Source organism: Amphiura filiformis, chromosome 11 (assembly GCF_039555335.1).
Source record: "Amphiura filiformis chromosome 11, Afil_fr2py, whole genome shotgun sequence".
Classification (NCBI taxonomy): domain Eukaryota; kingdom Metazoa; phylum Echinodermata; class Ophiuroidea; order Amphilepidida; family Amphiuridae; genus Amphiura; species Amphiura filiformis.
This window is the reverse complement of record NC_092638.1, coordinates 26,058,871-26,083,673: the sequence shown is the minus strand read 5'-3', so window position 1 is coordinate 26,083,673 and position 24,803 is coordinate 26,058,871. Positions and strand designations below refer to the sequence as shown.

Genomic DNA, 24,803 nt, shown 5'->3' with positions numbered 1-24,803 from the left:
TTCATTTTCTTGCTTTATGACCTTCCATGGCTTACATTTTTATATCTTTGCATGTGTAATTTATATATTTATGTGTAATTTTGATATTGTGCAATATTTTATATGTATATGTGTCTTTTTGCTGGCAAATAAAATGATATGATATGATATGATATGATCTTCCCTTGAGATGAGTCTGGATTTTATCCTATAGCTATTGTGTGAAATGAGACACATGTAGCAGCCGACAAGTGCATCGTTTTGATATGGATGTACACATATCTTAAAATCAATATTTCCTAGTTCTGACTGCTTTTGCTTGATCGCATCACATATGGGTGTCTATCGCACAAATGTCAGTATCATAAAAGTCAATGTCTGTGCTGACGAAACTAAGTTGGATGTGGACAACTAATATTTTCCTTTCAGTTTAGGTGATTTATGAAGGTTACAAGTCTTTGATGCTCTGAATTGCGATAACAATGGATTTTGCGACCATTTATTGATTGCTCAGAACTTCCCACTAAGTACCGAAACTATATATAAGTCAAGTGCTGTTTGCACCCCCTTGGGTGATTTACATTCTAAATTCAGGTAAAACGGCCCAAATATTTATTAGAGTTCTAAAAAGTGGGCTACTTAATAGTCTTCTCCGTGCCTGGCTGGCAAGCCAGTTTGCAGTGCCTTGGCACTTAAAATTTTTGGCGACATTGCACTCACAGTATTACACTGCTGCTGCTACTGATGATGATGATGCTACCATTATTTTTGCATAACAACTGCATTTAACTTACATGTGTGCAAAGTTCCTTGTCTTTTGTTAGCACGCTGATGAAGATGCTGCCCCTGCCGCTATTTCTGATGATGATGCAACCACCATCCATCATGTTCATTTCATAGTTATAAGCATTTCTTTCCAGACAGATATTGCTGTGAACTTTGACAGGCAACCAAGATAATTAATTATAACGAATTATAATGATGAAGATACTACCATCATTTTTGCATAACAACTGCATTTAACTTATATGTACGCAAAGTACTTTGTCTTTTGTTAGCATGCTGATGAAGATGCTGCCACCGCTGCTGCTGCTGCTGTTGATGATGATGATGCAACCATCATGTTAATTTCATAGTCATAAGCCTATCTACTATCTTTCGCAGAGACTGACATTTCTGAGACATGATAACAAAATTTCACACTCATAAGCCCATCTATTCCCTGCTGTTGCTGCTGATGATGATGCAACCATCATGTTTGTTTCATAGTCATAAGCCTATCTTCCAAGACAAATATTGCTGTGAACTTTGACAGGCAACTGAGACATGATAACACAACTTAACAATCTCTCTCACCTTCTACCATCAATTAAGTTCTTACAGCGGTCATCGTCAGCGTGCTGGTGCTGATCCACCTGCAGCTGCTGTTTTCTTTCGCTTCTTGGCTTTCAGGCCTGGTGCAGCTTTAATCTTGAATGCAGTACTAGAAGTTCAAGGTAACATAGAAAAATAGGTATAATATGAAAACATTAGGATGATATCAGTCTTTGAATTTGTTAAGAAAAAGGCTTAAGCGATATGCACTTATTTATATGACTTACAATACCATACTAAAGTCTGCACAAAAAGAAACTCAGCTGTTATAAACACGACTATAGCTTCAGAACTAATAATTGTTTTCACAATATTTTAACATAGAGGAAGGATGAATTATTTACACTAATTTTGATACCACATTTGTCAAATGTTGTTCAATATTAACAACACAGTAGTGTTTTGAAAGAAAAATACCCGATTTTAAAAGTTGCAGTTTACAGCGATCAATGGTTATTATGCCAGCACGGTAGCACGTAAAGCCATTATCTTCACGCTCACTTCAAAATCAATACAAATAGCTGCAACTTTTATATTCGGCTATTTTTCTTCCAAAACACTGCTACATTGTTAATATTGAACAAAATTGGACAAATTAGGTATCAAAGTGTAGTAAATAAACCATCCTTCTTTTATGTTGAAATAATGTGAAAACAATTATTAGTTCCGAAGCTATAGGCGTGTTTATAACAGCTGAGTTTCTTTTTGTGCAGACTTTATATGGGTTCCTTAGATGCCAGTTAACAAAGCTTGCATCAAAATATTCACTTGTGTCATATATTTGTATTGTGTGAATTCTGCTCAGCTGCTCAGAAGCCACTGATTACAATGCAAGAAATATTTTGCATTATGTCAGTTTAATATCAGTTTACAATAATGGGTGACTCTGTTTAATATTCACACTCCCTGTGTGGGAGACTACTAAGGTCATGTCAACCATATGGGGTATAAGGATGTCAACTGGAATAGTCCATGGTTAGTTGGTTAACTTGCACTACACACTATATGCATCTTTACATTGCAAAATGTCAATAAACATTGGTATTACACTGCCATATCATTTGAAAAGGTTGTGCTTTGTCCTGGTATTACTCCCTATTCCAGAAAAATACAGCACTTTTTTGGATAAAAACATATTACCCTGTTTTGCCAAATGAAACATAGCTAAATCCTAATCCTTTAGTTAATCTTAACTGGCAGTAAAAGAAAAATTTTAATATTTGGCCAATTTTTTGGAATTAAGGGCCGAAAACACACGTTTTTAGGGTGTTTTTCGTATGCTGTGACAATCAAGCCTAAAGACTTGTACTAAGACTAATTTCAGTTTATGCATTCTAGTTTTTGGAAAAGACATATTTCATTTTTATAACCAATTATTTAATTATAGTAACACAAAAAAGTGGGAATTAGAGCAAAATTGCGGCATCTACTCAAGATTTTGAATGCTTAGACTTGTTACAAGTCTTTGATTTTTGTGAGTCGATTGTCAGAAAACATGCCCAAAATGCATGTTTTTGGCTCTTTTTTCAAGAAATTGGCCAAATATTAAAATTTTACTTTTATTGCCAGTTAGGACTAACTAAATGATTAGGATTTACCTATGTTTTATTTTGCAGAACTTGATCATATCTTTTTAATCCCAAAAAATTAGTGCTGTATTTATCTGGAATGGGGAGTAGGGAGTTTTTGATTTCCACAACGGATGGTTCTGTGACGGTAAAACACCAAATGTTGTCGTCATCACCACAACGGTTGTTAGACTCTCTTTGCATATTGTAGAATTTGGAAGACAACACATTACAAAGTCAACGACTACAATGTTTGGTGATTTAACATACCAAAACCATCCGGAAATCAAAAATTCCCTATTATTCACTGTACGATACCTTGTGTGAGCTGCCAAGTTAATTTACAATTTAAATGTGAAAGGTCTCACAAGTTTAATTGCGATACATCTGGTCCATGGAGGCCAAGGTAGGCATCTTAAAAATTGAGTTACCATAACTATTACCTTATACAAACAACAGGCTATCATATAATGAAAACACCAAAGGTCTAGCATACTTGGTTCTAAAGTTATGAAGCTTAGTGATGTCTATTTTCTTATGTATTTTATTGTTTACATTATATTTTTGCCTTCATTATCTCAATTTCAAATTTGCCACCTTTGGCCTCCATGGACCAGAATATGTCACAAATACAGATAATGAAATCATTACTTACTGGCATGTTGAGCATATAGGACTGTAGGTGCAGAAAACTGAAATTAAAACAAAACAAAAAACACATATATGTGACAAATCTGTATTGAATCCCGAAAATGAAGCTGTGTAATTGATTTGAGCATGTGCAGTAAGCAGGCAAGGGTAGAACTAGTGCGAATTGCATAATAATATCCGTGTGGGAGACCTGGATCGCTGCACAAGGTATGAATGAATGGGGCTTTGTATCTCTTATAGTTATATTTGTCTCAGATGGTTGCCAGGTATTTTTTTAAACTTTAATGTTGCTGAAGATACACCAAATGTTATTATCCAAAATAGAAGATCTGGAAGGGAATTATGATCATAAAAGATTACAGAATCAAAATACACACTCAATGGAGATTAGGAACCAGAAATATCCTAATGGGTAACATTTCAAGATGGTTTTAATTTGAAGTGTAGTCTATCATAACACAATATTCTTTAACGGTCCATAACTTCAATGATAAGTCTAAAGTTTGTTGTTCCGAAGGCCATTTCTTTTAGATTTCATATCTAGAAGGATAGTTCATCCAAAAACACTTGTCTGAAGGCTTTTGTTCAGAAGAGTTGCTTTCTTCAAAAGGTTCACAATAAAAATCCTATAGAGAAAAAATCTCTTAAATAAGAAACTTTCAGAACAAAAACCTGTTTGAAAACCTATAGGTTGTTCCCTCGCCTTGCACCACTGAGGTCACAGGTTCAAGCCCCGGCCATGCCTAAGGCCTGTATGTGCCCTTGGTTTGTCCCGATCCATGCTCGCTCTCGCAGGTTTTCTCTGGGATCTCCGGTTTCCTCCTGCTTTCAAAATTGGTGATTAATTAATTTGTTTGGTTATCAAAAAACTTCCTTCACCCAATGGAAGTTGGGGAGCTGCAGAAAATAGGTGGATGTTACAATCAAAGTGCAGATAGGTTTGCGCTAGGTTCGGCTGCAACCAGCCTAGTTGATGCGATCTGATTGTGATGATTCACCACGCAGCGAAATTACAGCGCTTTGAATCCTCTGGAAAAATGCGCTATATACAATCCAAAATTTTATTTTATTTATAGTGCGCTTTGTGTTTAATGCACTTTTGTGAATTTTGGTGTGCTTAACTTGGGACTTCATTGATGCATGCATTCCAAATAATTTGGCCAAACATGGTTAAGGACAAATCATGCAGTTATCTGAAGCTACTTACTTGATAAACACACTGAACACACATAGCCGATATCTATGAGTGTTCTATGGCAGAAGCAAGCAGCTCTGTAGTCCACATGGATTGCAGGTGGCATCTCTAAACATGTTCTGATTTCTGGTGAGGGAAGGAATGCCCACTGGAAAAACACAATATTAGCATATTGAACGGTAAATTATATCTGTGAAGCACACAATGTTAAATAATGTTAATCACTTCCAAATCTATTGGATGAGAAGATATTTGTTTATTGGTGCTATAGGAAAGCTTTAAAAAAAGATGATGATTTTACAGAATATTATTATATATAGTGCCCTTTTGGAATTAAAGATATATATCTATTCAGAGTGACATTGTACCAATCATTTACTCATATCGGCCAAACTTCCTGGATGCAAATGAAAACTGTAGGCAATGTAATTTTATGAAATAGATTACGTCCCATATTTATCTTGGGGTGAAGCCCGCTATCATTTGAGAAATGCCATCTTTTAAGCTTGAGCGTGACAAGGGTTTGTAGCAATAAGCCAAATCGGCATTAGAAGTTTGCAATGCATTGTGGGACAGTTTTTGCATTTTTAGGACACTTTGTCCTTTGACCTTTCATAAAAATTGTTTTTTGTACATACAAAATATAATCAAAAAAGTTTTACTTGAATAAAAACAAATCCACAAAATATATTTATTATATAAATTAATTATCTAAATATTTTTAATTGTAACATTATTAGAATAATAAAAAAAATAATAATAATTAGAGTAATTTTTCCGAAATGTCAGAGGTCAAAGTGTCCTAAAAGTGCTCTCAAAAACCGGAAGTCACAATGGCGATTGGGCTTATTGTACATGTAGTGATTAGGGTAAGTTATCAGCACAATGAATGACATGCAGAATGCAAACAAACACACTCTTTAAATCAAAGATTGCCAATCACATAGTGAAATAATCCTTAAGTTATCTATTTTGCTCTCCATGAACAATATCCAAACATGACAAAGTCCATACTGTTTCAGTCTGATCTCTTTGTCATATTAATTCCTGATTTGTTTTAGTTTTGACTTACTAATAAATACTGCAGAAGGCCAGCCATCTGTGGGATCTTGAGATACATCCCACCTGTTATATCACAAGCCTGCAATGGAATGACATAGACATGATAAAACATGTTGAATAAAGAAATGGTATGCAAAATAAGTGGTACTACAGTTTGTCCACTCTGAAGTACAAAGTGACAACGCCCGTGTATACAGCGCGTAAACAGTGCGCAGTACTGCGTCTCTGCTGACGGTATGCGTCCCTTCAAAGTCGGCACAATGTGTGCGTTCTTGTCGGTACGTTGTACTTCAGAGTAGACTGACTGTACAATATAGTCTAGAGCAGGCATCTGCAACCAGTTGTGCGTGCAACATTTTGTGGTATGCAGCAGATTCGGAAGTGGTGCATGCCCACGCAGAAATTTTTATGTCAAATATATATCAAAAGTATATCAAAAATATATCAAATAGCATTTTGATACAAATTTGATATATCAAAACTATGTCAAATAGTTTTTGACATATATTTGATTGTATCAAATATGTATCAAATTTAACTTAGATTTTATACTGTGTGTCAAATCTATGTCAAATGTACCAAATGAAACATATGAGTGTCAAAATTATGTCAAAATTGTGTTAAAATTGTGTCAAATTTTACTTAGCCATTTTTCTGACAATTTTATTATGTCAAAATTGTGTCAAATCTAACTTAGAAAAATTTTCAGAACAAATAACTATGTCAAATTTGTGTCAAATTTTACTTAGCCATTTTCTGATAATTTTTTATTGTGTCAAAATTGTGTCAAATCTAACTTAGACAAATTTTCAGAAAAAATAACTATGTTAAATTTGTGTCAAATTTTACTTAGTCATTTTCCTGACAAATTTATTGTGTCAAAATTGTGTCAAATCCAACTTAGTTGTTTTTCTGAAAATGTTATGTCAAATTTGTGTCAAATTTTACTTAGCCATTTTCTTGATAATTTCTTGTGTCAAATCCAACTTTTGTTATCCATTTTGAATCATCATTGAATTAAAAAAAAATTATAACCAAACATGATCATTATGCGTTTGATGATTGACAATTACAAAAGCAAATTATTCACTGTTTATTGAAACACATATCAAATATAGGTTGATGATTAAAAAAAAAAGAAAGAATATCTGTGTACCAAAATAATATGGCTTTGAAAGTCGCATTTTCCAGGGGGTGCAAGAATTCTCAAAGGGTGTGAAGAAGCTGTCCCTACATTTCTTTGGCAGCTGACAGCTGCCCCCCCCCCCCACTTAAAAAAATACAGAAAAGGATCAACTTGATTTAAAAAATGCTAACATTTATTATTTTTATTATTTTATTTCATTTCATTTCAATTGATTTTATTATTTATTTATTTATTTATTTTTTGTTTGTTTGTTTGCACTCTTGTTTTTTGGTTCGGAATTCTTTTATTATTTTTTATACCAAAAGAATGTCTTCAGTATTTTTTAAAAATTGCCCCCCCCCTTTTTTTAATACAAAAACAGAAAGAAAAAGGTAAATTAAATAAAAATGCAAAAGATAATTATTATTATTATTATTATATTTTTGTCTTTATTTTTCATTTTTCTTTATTTATTTCTTTATTTCTTTATTTATTTGGTGTAATGCTCTCTTTTTTCTGTTCAAATGATTTTTATTCATAAACAATTTGTTGATTTTTTTTAATGCAAATTTGTTTTTATTCTGATTTTTCCCCCCACTTTTTTTCTAAATACAAACAATAATAATAATATTATTAATAATAATAAAATTAATCAGAAAAATGCAACTATTTATTTATATTATTTGGGGGTGGGGTGGGTAATTAATATTCTTTTTATTTCTTTTCATGCCAAAGCTTTTCTTTTTTGATTCTATTTTTTTTTAAATTTCCCCTCTTTTCCTCCCCCAGGTTTGGCCTAATTGCCCTAACCAGAATTATCCACTCTTGCTGGGGCATAATTATTGCACAACCCCTAGAAATTTTTTTCTAGCTAAATAAGTAGCTATAAGTTTGACTGTTAGCAAAAACAAAATAATACAGAACTTTGAGGTAGCTAACCAACCCCTTTTAAAGGAAGTTTTGTTTAGTTTTTCAAATTTTGTGTGTGCTTAGTCTTGGACCCAGACTGCATAAGTTGCCAGATTTTCACTAAGCCAGAAACAGACTGTGAAAAAGACTACTAGACTAGTATCCAATATGGCAGCCCACAGAAGAGTTATTTAAGGTTTTACCGTCGTCAGCCGATTCGACTTGACTATTGCGCCTGTTTTCAAGGCGTGCGTACGCCGCGTCGTATTCGGCGTTGCGTTGCAGACATCGCAGAGAACGATGCGTATTGAGCGTGTCAATGCTATTTTTTTGCGCACCGCGATAACTAGGGCCAAAAAATAAAGAAAACAATGTTTGCTGAGCGTAAAAAAAAAGTGGTCGCTTCTAATATATTAAATACAACATGTACAAACCAAATCTTGCCAGCGTGCTTCCAGTAATAACAGACCTGGAAATAGGAATTTTGGGGAAATAAATCCATATCTTCAATATGAAAGTTAAAATGTTCAATTGATCGTCGGCTTTTCCTCCCAGCTACATACACTTTAAGAATATGTCATTAGATTTATAAAATTTAATTCGAGGACTGTTATATATCAAGAATATGAAAAATATCAAATTTTAATAATTTGTCATAAAATTTGAATTATATCGTGAATTTCAAAAAATGAAAATTATTTGATATCAGAAAGACATTCTTCGTATTCAGAATGCAATTTGATACATGTATGTCTGATGTGCTCTCATGTCCCACAAAATATATACTGTCGTAAAACGCTCAAAACGCTCATTCCAGATCCCTTAAAGGTTACCAGTATCGTTTGTAGAACGTTTCATAAATGAAACACACTACAACAAAATTAAAAACATGTTGTGAAAATGTTATTGTAGACATAATTATTTTGGCAACATTGTTCCAACTTAGAATATGTTTTGCAGCAAGTGTTCAATGTTTTTGATTGTTATTTTTAAAATGTTTTAAAAGTTTATAATCCACCATTTAAATGCTTAAAGCATTTTGTGTTATTGGGCAAAGACCTACTACGTGCACTGAATTCATAATGCATGCGATATAGACAACACTATCAAAACTATTCAGTTTATAAAAATGTGTCATACATTTACAAAAATGATATCATAATTGGCCAAACGTTTTCATATAGCTATAGGCAACCCAGCGTTTAACTTTGCTTTAATTGAACTGCAACAATTGATGATATGAATCCACCTGGAGATAATTCCAGAGGCCTATAGTTTTGTGTGACCAAAAAGTTTTCCTCTCGATAAACGGCACTAAGCATGCTAAGTAGGCCTATATGCCTATAATAAGTGTAGGCCTATTATAGTCAAACACTTCCGCCCATGGTGTCAAAGCGCCGCTTTAACATGTTTAATAAATCCTCTTTTTGGTCATTCGTGTCAGGTGAACATAAAGCTGAAAATAACTTCGCTTTGTGTAACTTAATAACTCTTTGGCCCAATATATTTGCAGAATGGGAGCCTTTCTTACACCCGTTTGTGACCAAAATACACCAAATTAGAATTAGGTTCAGATTTTTTTTTTTACAGTGAAAACTTTCCTGCGTAAACAGACAATTCCTTTTTTGTGGCCATATGCGTAAATGAACGCTGATCCGGCATCAGATCGCGCTTCATACCAGCGCGTTGGCACGCACGCAAAATATCCACGCACGCAATTAACTACGCATGGTGTCGCAGAAAAAATGCATTTTTCGACCTATTTTGGTCAATTTACGCGAAAACTAGGTCCGGTACCCCCAATTTTTTTTGCGCGATTTTACAGAGATTTTTCTTTTTCATAACATATATAAAATTAAAAAAAATTTGTCTCGACAATTTTTTTATACAACGCAAAAGGTGATATATTTTGGGCAAATTGCTGATTTTGCCATTGAAGTCAGACAGGGTCTAATTCTGCATAAAACCGGCAACGCGTTATTTCTATAGATCTGCTGCGCATTCAAATTGCATTGTATTGCATCGTAATTTCATTTGTGTCTATGCTAATTATGTTTACACAACATGAACTCGCGTGTTTTCAAGCAAATTCGCCGATAATAGGTGATCAAAAGCGATCGGAATGTTACAAAAGTACAGATCGCATTCAGCTTACTTCATATGAGATGATCTTTGGAAAAATACGGCATAATTTGTCTTGGTGTTTGCGGAATGCCATGCAGTAAAATATTAATACGTTGCGGCAATTCATGATTGACAACTAACAATCGGCGTGTCCTTCGTATCCTCCACTGTCAATTTCTTATCCACTCACTAATCCTCACAAAAGCTTTGTGTTGATTACGTAATGTGTGGAGGCAAATTGCAATAAGTGCAATGAAATAATGAGTAGAGGCGGCTCGAGGCGGGTTTCTTCTTCATCTTACGTAACAGTATTGTTCTCCAAAAACCCGGAAGCTTGTCGTTTGGAGCTCTAGCTGAAATACAGCAAGATAATGTAAGATACCGTAGTAAATGTAAACCTGTATTTTAGCTAGAGTATCTCGAGCTAATTGAAGTGTACAGAGATTTTTGGAAATGTACACTTCTTTTAAAACGGCTGTAGCTCAAAAGTGAGGTCCGGCACCCCCTGTTTTTTTTCATGATTTATTATCTACACATATTAATGTACAAAATACGTCAATTTAAAAAAATTTCGTCGATAGGTTTAGTAACGACGGTAAAACCTTAACGGCTGAAAGTATTTTTTTAAATTATGCATTATGGAGGTCATTTCCTCAGCAAGAAGTACTGTACATGTTTTGGTTGACCATTGTGCATTTATTCTCAACCAACTGATAGCTGCTAAAATACTGGAACTTGGAAGGAAGAGAAAACAGGCAGACAGCATGCATGCATTGCAGCAACGTAAGTTTTTTAAGCTTACCTATTCTAACACTATGAGTTCAAACACACTGAACAGCAAATTATATGTGTTGTTGTATCATGCGGGCAGATGATGAGCTAGTATATTACCAGTCTAGGTGTGTGTGTACTGTACCCGGGTACTGTACAACAGAAGCACACCACTGCACTGGCACTGTCTCTGTGATGAGCTGCCTGTGACTGAGTGTCGACATAATTTGAAAAATTTAAATAATTAAAATTAATTATTCTCTCGGACTCGGTCCGGGTCAGACAGGGTCTAATTCTGCATAAAACCGGGCAAAGTTATTTCTATAGATCTGCTGCGCATTCAAATTGCATTGTATTGCATCGTAATTTCATTTGTGTCTATGCTAATTATGTTTACACAACATGAACTCACGTGTTTTCAAGCAAATTCGCCGATAATAGGTGATCAAAAGCGATCGGAATGTTACAAAAGTACAGATCGCATTCAGCTTACTTCATATGAGGCGATCTTTGGAAAAATACGGCATAATTTGTCTTGGTGTTTGCGGAATGCCATGCAGTAAAATATTAATACGCGGCAATTCATGATTGACAACTAACAATCGGCGTGTCCTTCAGTATCCTCCACTGTCAATTTCTTATCCACTCACTAATCCTCACAAAAGCTTTGTGTTGATTACGTAATGTGTGGAGGCAAATTGCAATAAGTACAATGAAATAATGAGTAGGGCGGGCTCGAGGCGGGTTTCTTCTTCATCTTACGTAACAGTATTGTTCTCCAAAAAACCCGGAAGCTTGTCGTTTGGAGCTCTAGCTGAAATACAGCAAGATAATGTAAGATAGTAAATGTAAACCTGTATTTTAGCTAGAGTATCTCGAGCTAGTCCGGGTTGTTCCATCTATTGCCATGATTGCACTTTCCCATTCCTCATGTCTGTGAAAGGGGACACCCTCGCGGAATCTCAGTCTAAATACTCTAAATTCTATAAAATTGGTTTTTAAACATGAAAAATAAAATACTTGAATTCTAGGGACTTTCCGTTCATCAGCCAATTTTCTCTAAAAAACACCCAATTTGCATGTTTGCTTTCCCTACTTATTGTGAGTTTTTCCCCTGCTGAAGGAATTGAACTTTTTGAATTGTTTCACCAAGAGGTGCACTTAATTTTACGACGTCAACGTTTTGTGATTGAGTGCAATGCCAATGGTATTAAACATGTCCCCTTGTGTCCGAGGACCGAGGTCCCAAATATGTGATGCAATCAAGCAAAATCAGTCGGAACTCGGACAAATTAAATTTTCAGTTTTCTATAGAATAGTAAATAGCATTTACAAAGCTGCATTTTGCAGAAAACCCCATAGAAATTGAACAACCAGTTCCAAAGATATGAGCAATTAAAGAGTTTCCAAAACAGGAGGAAACAAAAGGAAATATCACCTTTGTTTGCCTGTATCTCAAAATCAATATTTCCGAGTTCCGACTGATTTTGCTTGATCGCATCACATATGGAACAGCCCAATGAGATGAAACAAACTAATCATGCCGACCGAGAGAATAAGGTACCGCAGTAAACCTATTTTTACCACATCATGCACATGGCATGCATTGTCGTTACATACATGTACTCGCAACATACAGTACCGTACAGTACATTGAACAATCAATGAAAACCGAGTCGTGATGATCAATGAATTCCATGAAAAGATACGATCGTGGAAGAGGTAAACTGCATGAATTTTGAGAAGTCTAGCCGCAAATTTCAGACATATTTTCCATGTTTAAAAAATAAAAATAAAAAAACAAATCTCAAAAATTTACAAAAAGAAACACCATTCACCAACATAAGTGCTGATGCTGTTTAATATTATTCATCAGAAATTATGCTTCCAAGTTTCAAAGGGTACCTTATTTAAAGTAAGCTTTGGAAACCCTGTGGCTTCAACCCTAGAGCTAATTTTGCTTTTATTGGACAGTAAAAGGCATTCGTATTTGATTCTTGATTTTGTTTCGATCAAGTATTTAAGGCACAAAAAGATTTACGGTACTACCAAACTTCATTTTAAATTTCTTTTAAAAAGAAGTCTCAAACCACATTATTACCGTACCGTAGTACTACAGAGAGATCACATGAGTGACGGACAAAGTTTACAACAGGTCTGAGAACCAAGTCTAGCATGACATGTACTGTTTTTGCATAAAAAGAATAGTTTCCTATAAATGTTACTAGTTAGCCAAATAAAGAAAATTGCGATTTCATTCCATGCGCTTATTAACTCTCTGATTGTGTGTAATTTTACGTGGAGCTGGGATGTACAAACAAGACGTAAGACGCACATGTGCCAGAGCAAATCGCACATTATGGCTTGAAAAAGGAAAAAAGAAATGCTGCATGGTCTGCAATTGATTTAATTTTTTAGAATATTTACGACCGTGTCACCTAGACCCAAAACCTAAGTTTGAGACTATGTCAGTAATATTTGTCAAGAGTAATTTATTTAAATTTCATGTATTTTTTTTTATATAGGTTCTGTGCTCTGTGTCAGGCTGTGGGCTCTCTGTGATTCCGTTTCTGTCAATGCAACTGTGAAGTCCATACTTGTCTCAAACTATTTAAGCCAACATAATACTGTAGTCTGGAGGAATTCACTCAAATACCAAAGGTAATTAAAAAAATGTGTGACGAGATCGACAGCCTCAACACCCTACTTTATCCTACTCAAAATGGAGATTTTTGAATCGGAAGAAAGTTCTTATTTTTCCCATAATCCCAGTGAAATTTTAAACCTGAAATGGGTTCCGTTTAGATACATGTACTGTGGTTACCGTACGACACATATGTATACGGTTCTATGTCGTGTCCACTGTGAAACACATTTTGCTTCCAAATATTAAAACCACCCACTAAACCTGCTAGTGCAATTTAACTTTTAAAAGTCAAAACTTAAGGGCATGGTAAAATATTTTGTGTTCTTTTTTTCTATACATTGAGGCGTACCATTAAAATAATTGTTTCCAAATTTTGAGTTACTTGTAACTTGTTCCAGCGGTTTTGATATGAGAAGTTTTGTTGGTTTAATTGTGGGGCTGGGGCTATATTAAACTGTAAATAAAGTAAAATATTTTGATGATCCTGAATTTCTCGCTGGTCAACGCAAAATATTTTTTCAGTACTTTCAGAAAACTATATCAGATGTGGGACAAGCGAGAATATTCATTTTGCTAATTGAAGTTTAACTAATCAGTAACTCTGTACAATTTGCTTTCAGTTGCTGCTGAAATATGACCCAACTGCAGCAGGAATATACTTTCAACAATGGCAACTCACCAAGAAGAAAATGCTGGACTGCCTACATATCAGCGGTGCAAAATGAGAAGTTACGATGTTACACAAAAAAGTCATGTGAAAAAAGAACCTTGTACATGTACTAAGTTTGCCTCCTGTTAAAGATCATGTATATCTCATGCCCATGAAACTTAACTTTAAGGGCCAACATTTTACGAAGAACATTTAATTGAGTTGTTTGCTGGATGGCTACCTATTGCTAGTGATGCTTATTTTGTGTGTAAATGACATCTGGATAGACTTAAAATCTCTATACTGTGAAATAGGGCTTAGATTTTGTGCCAGTTTGCGAGAATCAAAATCATCCGAGTCGCTTCACTTACTGCATGATTCAATGAAAGAAATTGATTCTCGCAACAAATATTACGAGAATCGATTCAGTGATTCTCGTCGAATCTGAGGCCCTAGAAATGTAGTCGGTATGGTCAGTAAAATGTTTTTATGTTTTTAATCTGTCATCAAACCTCAACCCTGGTTGAAACTGAGCTGTTTTAGTAAGAAAATAGTAAGTTTTTTGACAGGTTAAAACATTTTAGTTTATTTACCGAAGTTACCAAGCCTGTTGATCTTGTTCCAATTATATTATGATCAGTATTTTTTGAAAATCTGTTTCTCAAGTGTGCTGCATGTACGTACATTTAGATAAGAATGTGCATTGTTTTAACAATTATCCAGTATCCCTTTCATGGTTGGTAAGTTAACAGCTTCAAGGTGTACACGTAGCATTCTAAACAAATAAGGTGCAAAGTCTATTTTACAGTACAACCTTGTGAAATAACTTGGAAGTCACATTATTTTGTAAGTACTTGAAAGGAGAATTTAATTGCTTTTAAAATTATATCCAAGCAAAATAGCCACATGTTCCAACCATCAGGCTTGGGTGACCCTGTTTACACACAAACGGGGTTCAAATTTGACTAATGTCGCCTTAAGGCTCTGTGTGCATGTATACCCCCGGGTGTAAACAGGGTCTTAGATAACCTGTAAAAGATAAGTACCGTACACATAGGCATCATGTTTTGCAATGATTTCTTATGGCTGACACATGTATTTTTGCTAAGCCAAGTTTTGTACTGGAATTGTGATCTGTAGCACATGTACATTGTGCAAGTGTAAATTACTTTATATATTAAGAGATTCCTAATTGAGTTCTTCAGACTTGCTGTTACTTTTGCATTTCTTTCGTTTCCACAGTACAGCAGGTGCAGAATATTAAATACCAGTATGTTAAATACTAAATTAAATTTCATGTTCTGCGGTGCGGTGTGCGCCATAGTTGCATATCAGACTTTATTTTTTACTTTAAGTGTAAATTATAATTAAAAAAAAATACATGCAAAACAATTTTGATATCAAATTGGATTGATTTATCCCATGAGTAAATATGGTCAAGCTAGCTACGAGTTTAAAAATAGTTGTTGAGAGGTACATTTGTAAACGTGTAAATAGTATATCAATAAATATTGGGCGTAAAGCATCCAATTCTATCATTAATATATTTTCATCAATATTTTCAGTGATTTTGATTTTCATTGGGCAACTGGGGCAAAGCTAAGCTTTAAGCGAGAAATTAAGCCCTCCGTGCCCCCCTCACCTCTGTGGTGCAGCCATGTGATCACATTCTGGCATACTTTTGACATAACCAAGAACTATGTCAAATATGTATCTAATTTATTTTGACACAAATTTGACATATATCAAAAGTATGTCAAGTATGATCCTGTTTGACACAATTTCACCCAAATCTGAATATTTGGTGGCATTTTTTTGCCCTCAAGTAGGATTTCCAATAACTTTTGGCACTGACTGGAAGCTGTGCATGCAACATGGTGGAAACGGATTCCCTGTGCTGGCTCACCTCAACGGCAGCTCCTGAGCTCCACCACTGCATTCACATCAGTGTGTAAATATATGATCACGATTTGACACAATTTTGACATAACCAAGTACTATGTCAAATATGTATCAAATATATTTTGACACAAATTTGACATATCAAAAGTTATGTCAAATATGATCCTGTTTGACATAATTTTGACACAAAATTATATTTGACATGATTTTGACACAAATGTGATTTGACACACTTTTGACATAGAACTATGTCAAAAATATGTCAAATTTTTTGATACAAATTTGACATATGTCAAATTTGTGTCAAATTTGTGTCAAATCACGGTCCCAATTCTTATCGTTTTTGTTTGACATGATTTTGACATATGTCAAAATTGTGTCAAATTTCGGTCAGGGTGTATAATATGAATTATATATTTGTTCAATTTGCTTCATTCATGTAAGAGGCTAAAATCCCTGCAACATCCAGGGGCTCTGGAACCTTGCCTAGGTACCAGGGTTGAAACTACCCTATATTTGTAGGTTCAGAACTACCAAGGTTGGCAACTTTGACCTCAATTGAATTACCATTCCATGAAGTAATGAGTCTGTGGACCCTTTCGTGGACACTCACATTTAAGAGGCAATCACAACCCATTTTTGTAAAAAACAGTTTTTTTCAGAAACTTTTTACATATTTTTTTAATCCGGACATCTCTGTAAATGAATAGTGAAATATGGGAGAGAACATTATGTTTCACTACCTGGAGAGAATATCAATTGATTAAAATTGAATTCCCTCCTGAGGTTCAGATTTGTCAATGAGTTGACCACATCACCAGGCTGTCATTATACCTAGAGGCAGTATATATAACACAAATGGATCAATGAGTTACATAAAAATGACCTTGTGTGGTATTTAGTTCCCAGGAAGTGAGTTTTGCCTGAGGCAATTTGTGGTTAAATGTTCATCCCTCACTACAAGAGTTATTACCGTCGAATTGGTTAAAAAAGGGGATGAGATATGATCAAATCTCTTCAGGTAACAAAACGTAATGAATGACTTACCTGTTGTAAGAGACCTGAGTCTTTCTCTAACACACAAGCATCAATGGGGATATTCTGCAATAGATGGTGAAAATTCAAATGAAAATTACTTATTTTAAAATTCTTTGGTCAGCTTAAGGTATGCACAGCCTATAAATCACTGTTTTGAATATTCATCATTAGAACTATATCACCACCAGAGTTCAATTTTGAATCCACAAACATACAAACTAGCATACCCATAACAAACACATTCAGGTGCACTCTCCTACTTGTTAAGATTGGCAAATAAGGACCTAGGATTTTTCCAACTGAGGACCTTTAATGTTATCTAAATAGAATTTTGTACACCTGAGACTCTGTATCAAATCGTAAACCTGCTTGATGCCTTGCAATCCAACCGAGACCTATTATACCACCAAATGTGACATGGTTTTATGCATTTTTATGTGTTTGCAATTATGCTGGTCGGGAAAAAAGATCCAAGGATGTCGGCGGTTGCTAGTTGCCAAGACAAGTGTTATGTGTGTGTATGTATTCCAGTTATGTCCTCAGTTGCAGACGTTTTTTATCATATCGTTAAAGATGTACATCTGAAGTTTTCCCAGCCCAGTGACAATATGTATGTCCATATTTTCCCAACAAAAGTGCATATATTTTATATGCCTACATCCATATCAAAACAATGCACTTGTCAGCTGCTATATGCGTCTCATTTCAAATAATAGCTACGAATAAATACTTGACTCATCTCAAGTTGAGGTCACTTCAAATCATCCCCAAGTCACATAGTTAAGGAATGTTTTCTGTATGTAGCACCCGACAAGTGCATCATTTTGGTATGGATGTACACATGTTCCAATTACTACCCAGGACTCACCTGTTTCTGTGAGGTAAAGATGACATTCATGAAATTCATATACTGAGCTGCACTATCTTCTGCAGCTTTGATTACCTAATTACAAAGACAATACATAAAATGATTAAAAATAAAATATTCTTGTTATATGTACCCAATATAGTTCTGCTGCTGCTAGTTTTGTCACATTATTTTCAGATACTTATATATCACTCTTCTGGCCTTGCAGGCCCAAAATAAAATCCAGTTTGTTTGTACTAGATATCATAGCAAAATTCCAAACCTAAAGTTTGTTTTGCTTGTCTTGCTAGCCAGTTTAAAATAAAATTTAAAAAAAAAATGCAGTTGAAGAACAAAGAGCAGGTAACCACTCCCAACAAATAAAATGATAAATTTTACTTTTAGACATTTGTCTAAAATTTGACCAAGCATGTATCCAAAGACTACTACAGACTATTCGCAAACAGCAGCAGTTTCTATGCCAAAATTATGTGGTATGTGCGTAGAAGTAACATCTATAGCACTTTGTGGAATGATCGGCCCTCATTAACGAGCAATGCTGGGACCTAACCTGTTTGCGAATAGCCTGTACATGTATCCCAAACATTTGCAATTCAGTTGCTGTCAGTATGAGTCTTATATTAATTCTTCCAAGACGGATTACATGTAATACAGACACTGTAAAAGCCACAGTGACCACTAATATAGAATTCAACCAACTTCGCTACATTAAAATGCTACTCACCAATATTCTTGACTTAATCTTTTCACCAGCTGAAATATAAGTGTATAATTATGTTACAATTAGTATATATTCAGTCTTTAACTTGTGTATAATTACAATGTACCATCATCATTTTATCTCTCATAATATCGCAAAGGTACATTATTGCAATCTGCAATGTTTTATGGTTACATTACAGGTCTCCTAAACTTGAGGTCCTGGGTTCAATTCCCATGCGGGATCACTTTCTCTACTTGTCTCCTTTATTATTTGTGATGCCGAACCTGGTGAAGAATATCATATTTAATTCCAGTCTATAATGCCATTGTTTTTTCAATTTTTTATATGTCCGATGTTGGCCATTATTCACAATTATGTACCAGACTGCCTTTTGCATTGCAACAGAGCACAACATATTTTAAACAAAGTGTTATAATTATTCGCATGGTTACACATTCAATTTGTATTTTCAAATTTATGCATTCAACCTTCATTTACACATTGGATGGATATGTGCATTGGATTGCATAAAAACCATTACAAAATATTAATAAAAGTATATTTCCATGTCAGACTGAACGTCTCATTTAGTCCTGCTAAACTTTCACATTTGGAAAAGAGACACTTTTGGGCAGGTTATCAATTTTGAGTGTTTTACAGATCTTAAATATAGCGATATTTTGCTCCACAATGCCATTCTCCCCAATGAAATCGGGTATTCATATTAAAAGCGAAGATATTGGGGTTGTAAGTTATGGTATTATAAAATTGGAAATTGAGATATCGGCCATTACAAATATTATTGACATGTCTGAAAAAAATATAAGATGCCAGTTATATTCCGGTCTGAAACTATCAGACAACATTTTAAACATTATTAACATCACAAATTTGCAATAAACCCAAATTGTGATTTTTTTGCTATTTCTCCATTTACGATCCTGCCCAAAAGTGTCTCCTTTCGATATACCACGTCACATATATGCCATATAATGTAGGTTTGTTCTGAAAATACCAATATCTGAATTTTTGATGTCCGACCAATGCAATATGGTCATTTTCACGGTAAAGGGTGTAACTTTGGATTTTTAACATTTTGATCCGTAGTTTTCTAATAAAGCCACAGAATTCCATGATTTTTGGCCACATAAGTCATCTAGTTAGCAGCTACCTTGGGTAGCATAATCATCTTCGGGAGTTACTGCGTTCAGTTTTAGCAGGCTTAAATGTACCTAATATTGCCATTTTGAAAAACTGTAAAAAACAGTAACATTTTTGTAAAAGCCTGTGTTTTCTTCAGTTAGTTCATGGATAATTTTTCTTATCCTGAAATTACAGTCATATGTTCAGTAAACACTGCCACATTAGATTTAATTGTGAACGGCCCTGTATTTTTGAGAACCGGACTTCGATATTTGTCGTTTCGGAGGCTGCATTTTCCGTTAACAATTGTTAACAAACTTTGTGGGTATAGCTTTGGTTCATAATTCTTGGTTATTTCTTCACTTCTTCTTGATTCATAACAGTTGATATCTTAACTTGAAATGGGTAACAAAAATTAGTTGATTTGCAAGCTTTTAAATTTTTTATAAAATCTTGACTTCAAAGAGCCGATTTTCCGTTAACTTTTTGAAGCCTCGAAACAAACTGTTCAGCAAGCTTGGGCAAATATAAATAAAAGAGCTCATCCAATCTATTTATCAAAATGTAGCAAAGTAGATCCTCAAGTCACTTGTTTTTAAATCATGGAGATATATATCACCGTTTGAAAATGGGACCCAATACAAACTTTCCGTTAACAATTGAAGCCTCCGAAACAAATGAAGCCTCCGAAACAACAGTAAACTTAATTATCATCTATGCATATCTAAATTGGTATGTTCCATATTGATATCTGCATTGTAATTGTTGCATGATATGTGCAGAATGTCATAAATTTAAAAAAAATTGATATTATGGTTAATGCTTGAAAAATATACTGATATCCAAGAAAGCCCGTTTGGAGGCTTCACATGCAAATAACACCATACTTAACAAATGGGTGAAAAAAATTATCATGTTATAAATCTGCAATATCTGCCGCATAGAATCATTGATTCAATACACACAAGAAAATAACAGCTTAGATGATCCCAACAGTGTTGTTTTCAAAAAACTACTTCTGCCATGTTTAACCATTGTAAACATGAAGCCTCGAAACAAAAAAAATGACTTGCTGTGATAATTTAATTTTTGTCACAACTGAAATTCAATACTTAGAAGCAAAGCATGAAAATTGGTAATTGTGATATTTTTTACCTATTTTTTCATGTCAACTTGTAGTAGTTAGCCAAATATTTTACTTTTATGATCACCTGTGTTGTTAACTGAAGCCTCCGAAACACAAATCGCTTGAATTGCCAATTCTAAAAAATAACTCCAATTTCTGTGAAACTTGGCTGGGAGGTTCCTTTCATCAAGTAGTATTTGTACATGAAGTTAGACATTTAAATTATTTTAGGAACCCAATTAAAACTTAAAAAATATGTTTAAGGTTGGGAAATTTCCATTGCAAATGACCCTTGATGTTAAAAATTTTCAAAATTGCAATTACAAACATAGCAAAACATGGTATAAAATTTAACTTATATCTGTTGACTTACTTTGGAATGGGATTTCACATGTATTCCAGCTTTCATGTCATAATTTTCTGAGCTTATGTAAAATACATTTTTTCTTAGATTTTAACCAAAATGTTATGGAAATGTCAAATTTTTTATCAGAAATCAAAAGGTTTAAGCCTTGAAACACTATTTTACTGGAATTTAAGTTGCTTCTATGCATGATTACAGTAAACAGAAACATATTTAAGTGGTTTGAAATTTTGACCCTAAAAATCAAAAGTTACACCCTTTACCGTGAAAATGACCATATGCCACTTATTTCATTTTAATTGGTTTGTAACAAACAAAGTACCACTCACCTTTGCATTCTTTTTCTATTCTATGGATATCTGTATGCGATTCAAGTTAAGAAGTATATTTCAGTTTTTGTCTACATTTTAGTTACATAGCCAGTGGGGGGTGCGGTGCCCCCTGCTCATCATGGACCGTCTGTACATGACGGTCCATGGTGAAAAAACTTGGGGTCAACAAATGTTAGTTTTGTGTGAAATGGTTAAAAAACATAGTACATGTTGCCCTTTTGCCTGTTTCTGTTGCCATTGAATGAGACTGGTATAGACCTGCACTTGGCATGTGACGTCATTGCCCGGCAGTATGCGCGCGCATTATGGCAATTTCCATTGTTCGTTGCCCTGCAGTGTGCGTACGCATCGTAGTCTGCTAAGGGCACTTGCATTTTAAATCGCCCGCCACATTTCATATAGTACAGGAAAGCCATTGGACAGTGCAGCGGCTCATTCGAGCATATCGATAGACGAGTCCCTCGCCTTTGTTGATAAACAGTGATGTCAAGTGGTCTATATAAACATGCGTTGAAATTTTTTTTTTATCTGACCCCCCACACACACACTTTTTAGGACCCCCACACTTTTTAGATTCTTGAGCGCTCTGGGCTCAAGGGGTGGGGGGCATGTGTCCTGGGCGCCACCCTTTGGGGGTGCCAAATTGACCAATTCAGCATTGATTCTGCGCCCCCTCCTAGCGATGAAAGCCATATCAAATCATATCAAAGATCAATTTAAGACCGATATTCACCTTCATTATAACCAAAATTAATGAGTGATAGGCCCTATTTGTCAACATTTTTGTGCGCTTGTTTCAAGAATTAGGGAGGGAGCGATATTATGTATTCTTAGCCCTGGGCGCCACAACCCTTAGATACGCCACTGTACCAGAGATTTATCTCTCAATCTGTGTGTGACTGCTAGTATATAGACTGCTGCCCTCAGTCGTCAACCGTCTGGATTGACGACTGAGAAAACTACGTGGAAAAAAAGTGACGGATTTTGCAACAGGATTCCTGTGGCATAGAGCATGCGCAGTTGTGTCCAAATTGACCTTTTGACCGAGTTTGTTGTTTTTAGAAGTTCAGAGCGCGATCTTGTCACAGCGGCGGTACAACGACGCTGTACACGGGCGCCGCTAGTCAGTCGCGCTATATGGCGCTAAAGCAAAGTCGCATTGAATAGTTTTCAGAAGTCCGTCATGATATTGGCTGTAAGATAATCAGTCGTCACTACGAAGCATACACAGTACATGCGAAGTGTAGACGGCTGATTGGAATTAGTCTAGCTAGTATAATGGCCATTAAAGACTTACTCCAATATAATATTATTAATAAAGGATACAGCATAAGGCAGATGCAAGAGAACCAGATAGAAGAGTGTCTGTGTGTAGCATAGTATAATGGCCATTAAAGACTTACTCCAATATAATATTATTAGTAAAGGATACAGCATAAGGCAGATGCAAGAGAACCAGATAGAAGAGTGTCTGTGTGTAGCATAGTATAATGGCCATTAAAGACTTACTCCAATATAATATTATTAGTAAAGGATACAGCATAAGGCAGATGCAAGAGAACCAGATAGAAGAGTGTCTGTGTGTAGCATAGTATAATGGCCATTAAAGACTTACTCCAATATAATATTATTAGTAAAGGATACAGCATAAGGCAGATGCAAGAGAACCAGATAGAAGAGTGTCTGTGTGTAGCATAGTATAATGGCCATTAAAGACTTACTCCAATATAATATTATTAGTAAAGGATACAGCATAAGGCAGATGCAAGAGAACCAGATAGAAGAGTGTCTGTGTGTAGCATAGTATAATGGCCATTAAAGACTTACTCCAATATAATATTATTAGTAAAGGATACAGCATAAGGCAGATGCAAGAGAACCAGATAGAAGAGTGTCTGTGTGTAGCATAGTATAATGGCCATTAAAGACTTACTCCAATATAATATTATTAGTAAAGGATACAGCATAAGGCTGATGCAAGAGAACCAGATAGAAGAGTGTCTGTGTGTAGCATAGTATAATGGCCATTAAAGACTTACTCCAATATAATATTATTAGTAAAGGATACAGCATAAGGCAGATGCAAGAGAACCAGATAGAAGAGTGTCTGTGTGTAGCATAGTATAATGGCCATTAAAGACTTACTCCAATATAATATTATTAGTAAAGGATACAGCATAAGGCAGATGCAAGAGAACCAGATAGAAGAGTGTCTGTGTGTAGCATAGTATAATGGCCATTAAAGACTTACTCCAATATAATATTATTAGTAAAGGATACAGCATAAGGCAGATGCAAGAGAACCAGATAGAAGAGTGTCTGTGTGTAGCATAGTATAATGGCCATTAAAGACTTACTCCAATATAATATTATTAGTAAAGGATACAGCATAAGGCAGATGCAAGAGAACCAGATAGAAGAGTGTCTGTGTGTAGCATAGTATAATGGCCATTAAAGACTTACTCCAATATAATATTATTAGTAAAGGATACAGCATAAGGCAGATGCAAGAGAACCAGATAGAAGAGTGTCTGTGTGTAGCATAGTATAATGGCCATTAAAGACTTACTCCAATATAATATTATTAGTAAAGGATACAGCATAAGGCAGATGCAAGAGAACCAGATAGAAGAGTGTCTGTGTGTAGCATAGTATAATGGCCATTAAAGACTTACTCCAATATAATATTATTAGTAAAGGATACAGCATAAGGCAGATGCAAGAGAACCAGATAGAAGAGTGTCTGTGTGTAGCATAGTATAATGGCCATTAAAGACTTACTCCAATATAATATTATTAGTAAAGGATACAGCATAAGGCAGATGCAAGAGAACCAGATAGAAGAGTGTCTGTGTGTAGCATAGTATAATGGCCATTAAAGACTTACTCCAATATAATATTATTAGTAAAGGATACAGCATAAGGCAGATGCAAGAGAACCAGATAGAAGAGTGTCTGTGTGTAGCATAGTATAATGGCCATTAAAGACTTACTCCAATATAATATTATTAGTAAAGGATACAGCATAAGGCAGATGCAAGAGAACCAGATAGAAGAGTGTCTGTGTGTAGCATAGTATAATGGCCATTAAAGACTTACTCCAATATAATATTATTAGTAAAGGATACAGCATAAGGCAGATGCAAGAGAACCAGATAGAAGAGTGTCTGTGTGTAGCATAGTATAATGGCCATTAAAGACTTACTCCAATATAATATTATTAGTAAAGGATACAGCATAAGGCAGATGCAAGAGAACCAGATAGAAGAGTG

General features: G+C 34.9%; 1 protein-coding gene and 1 long non-coding RNA gene across 3 annotated transcripts in view; one reads left to right on the top strand and one right to left on the bottom strand.

The window, feature by feature from the left end:
- Window positions 1-446: 446 nt before the first annotated feature.
- LOC140164636 (general transcription factor IIH subunit 3-like) overlaps window positions 447-24,803 on the bottom strand; it is a 53,601-nt gene continuing 29,244 nt past the window's right edge. Inside the window, exons 8-15 of one of the 2 annotated variants that reach the window (XM_072187973.1) lie at window positions 21,529-21,558; window positions 18,588-18,616; window positions 17,864-17,938; window positions 17,005-17,058; window positions 5,840-5,908; window positions 4,780-4,915; window positions 3,577-3,613; window positions 447-1,462 (exon numbers count right to left, since the gene is read on the bottom strand). In XM_072187973.1, coding sequence (XP_072044074.1) covers window positions 1,372-1,462; window positions 3,577-3,613; window positions 4,780-4,915; window positions 5,840-5,908; window positions 17,005-17,058; window positions 17,864-17,938; window positions 18,588-18,616; window positions 21,529-21,558 — 521 coding nt within the window. In that variant the 3' untranslated portion in view covers window positions 447-1,371. The remainder of the gene's footprint in view (window positions 1,463-3,576; window positions 3,614-4,779; window positions 4,916-5,839; window positions 5,909-17,004; window positions 17,059-17,863; window positions 17,939-18,587; window positions 18,617-21,528; window positions 21,559-24,803) is intronic. The other variant, XM_072187974.1, reaches the window with a different exon arrangement.
- Window positions 10,590-15,597, top strand: LOC140164635 (uncharacterized). Its single transcript, XR_011860548.1, has 3 exons — window positions 10,590-10,771; window positions 13,285-13,420; window positions 14,027-15,597. It is a non-coding gene; the product is annotated as an uncharacterized lncRNA (long non-coding RNA).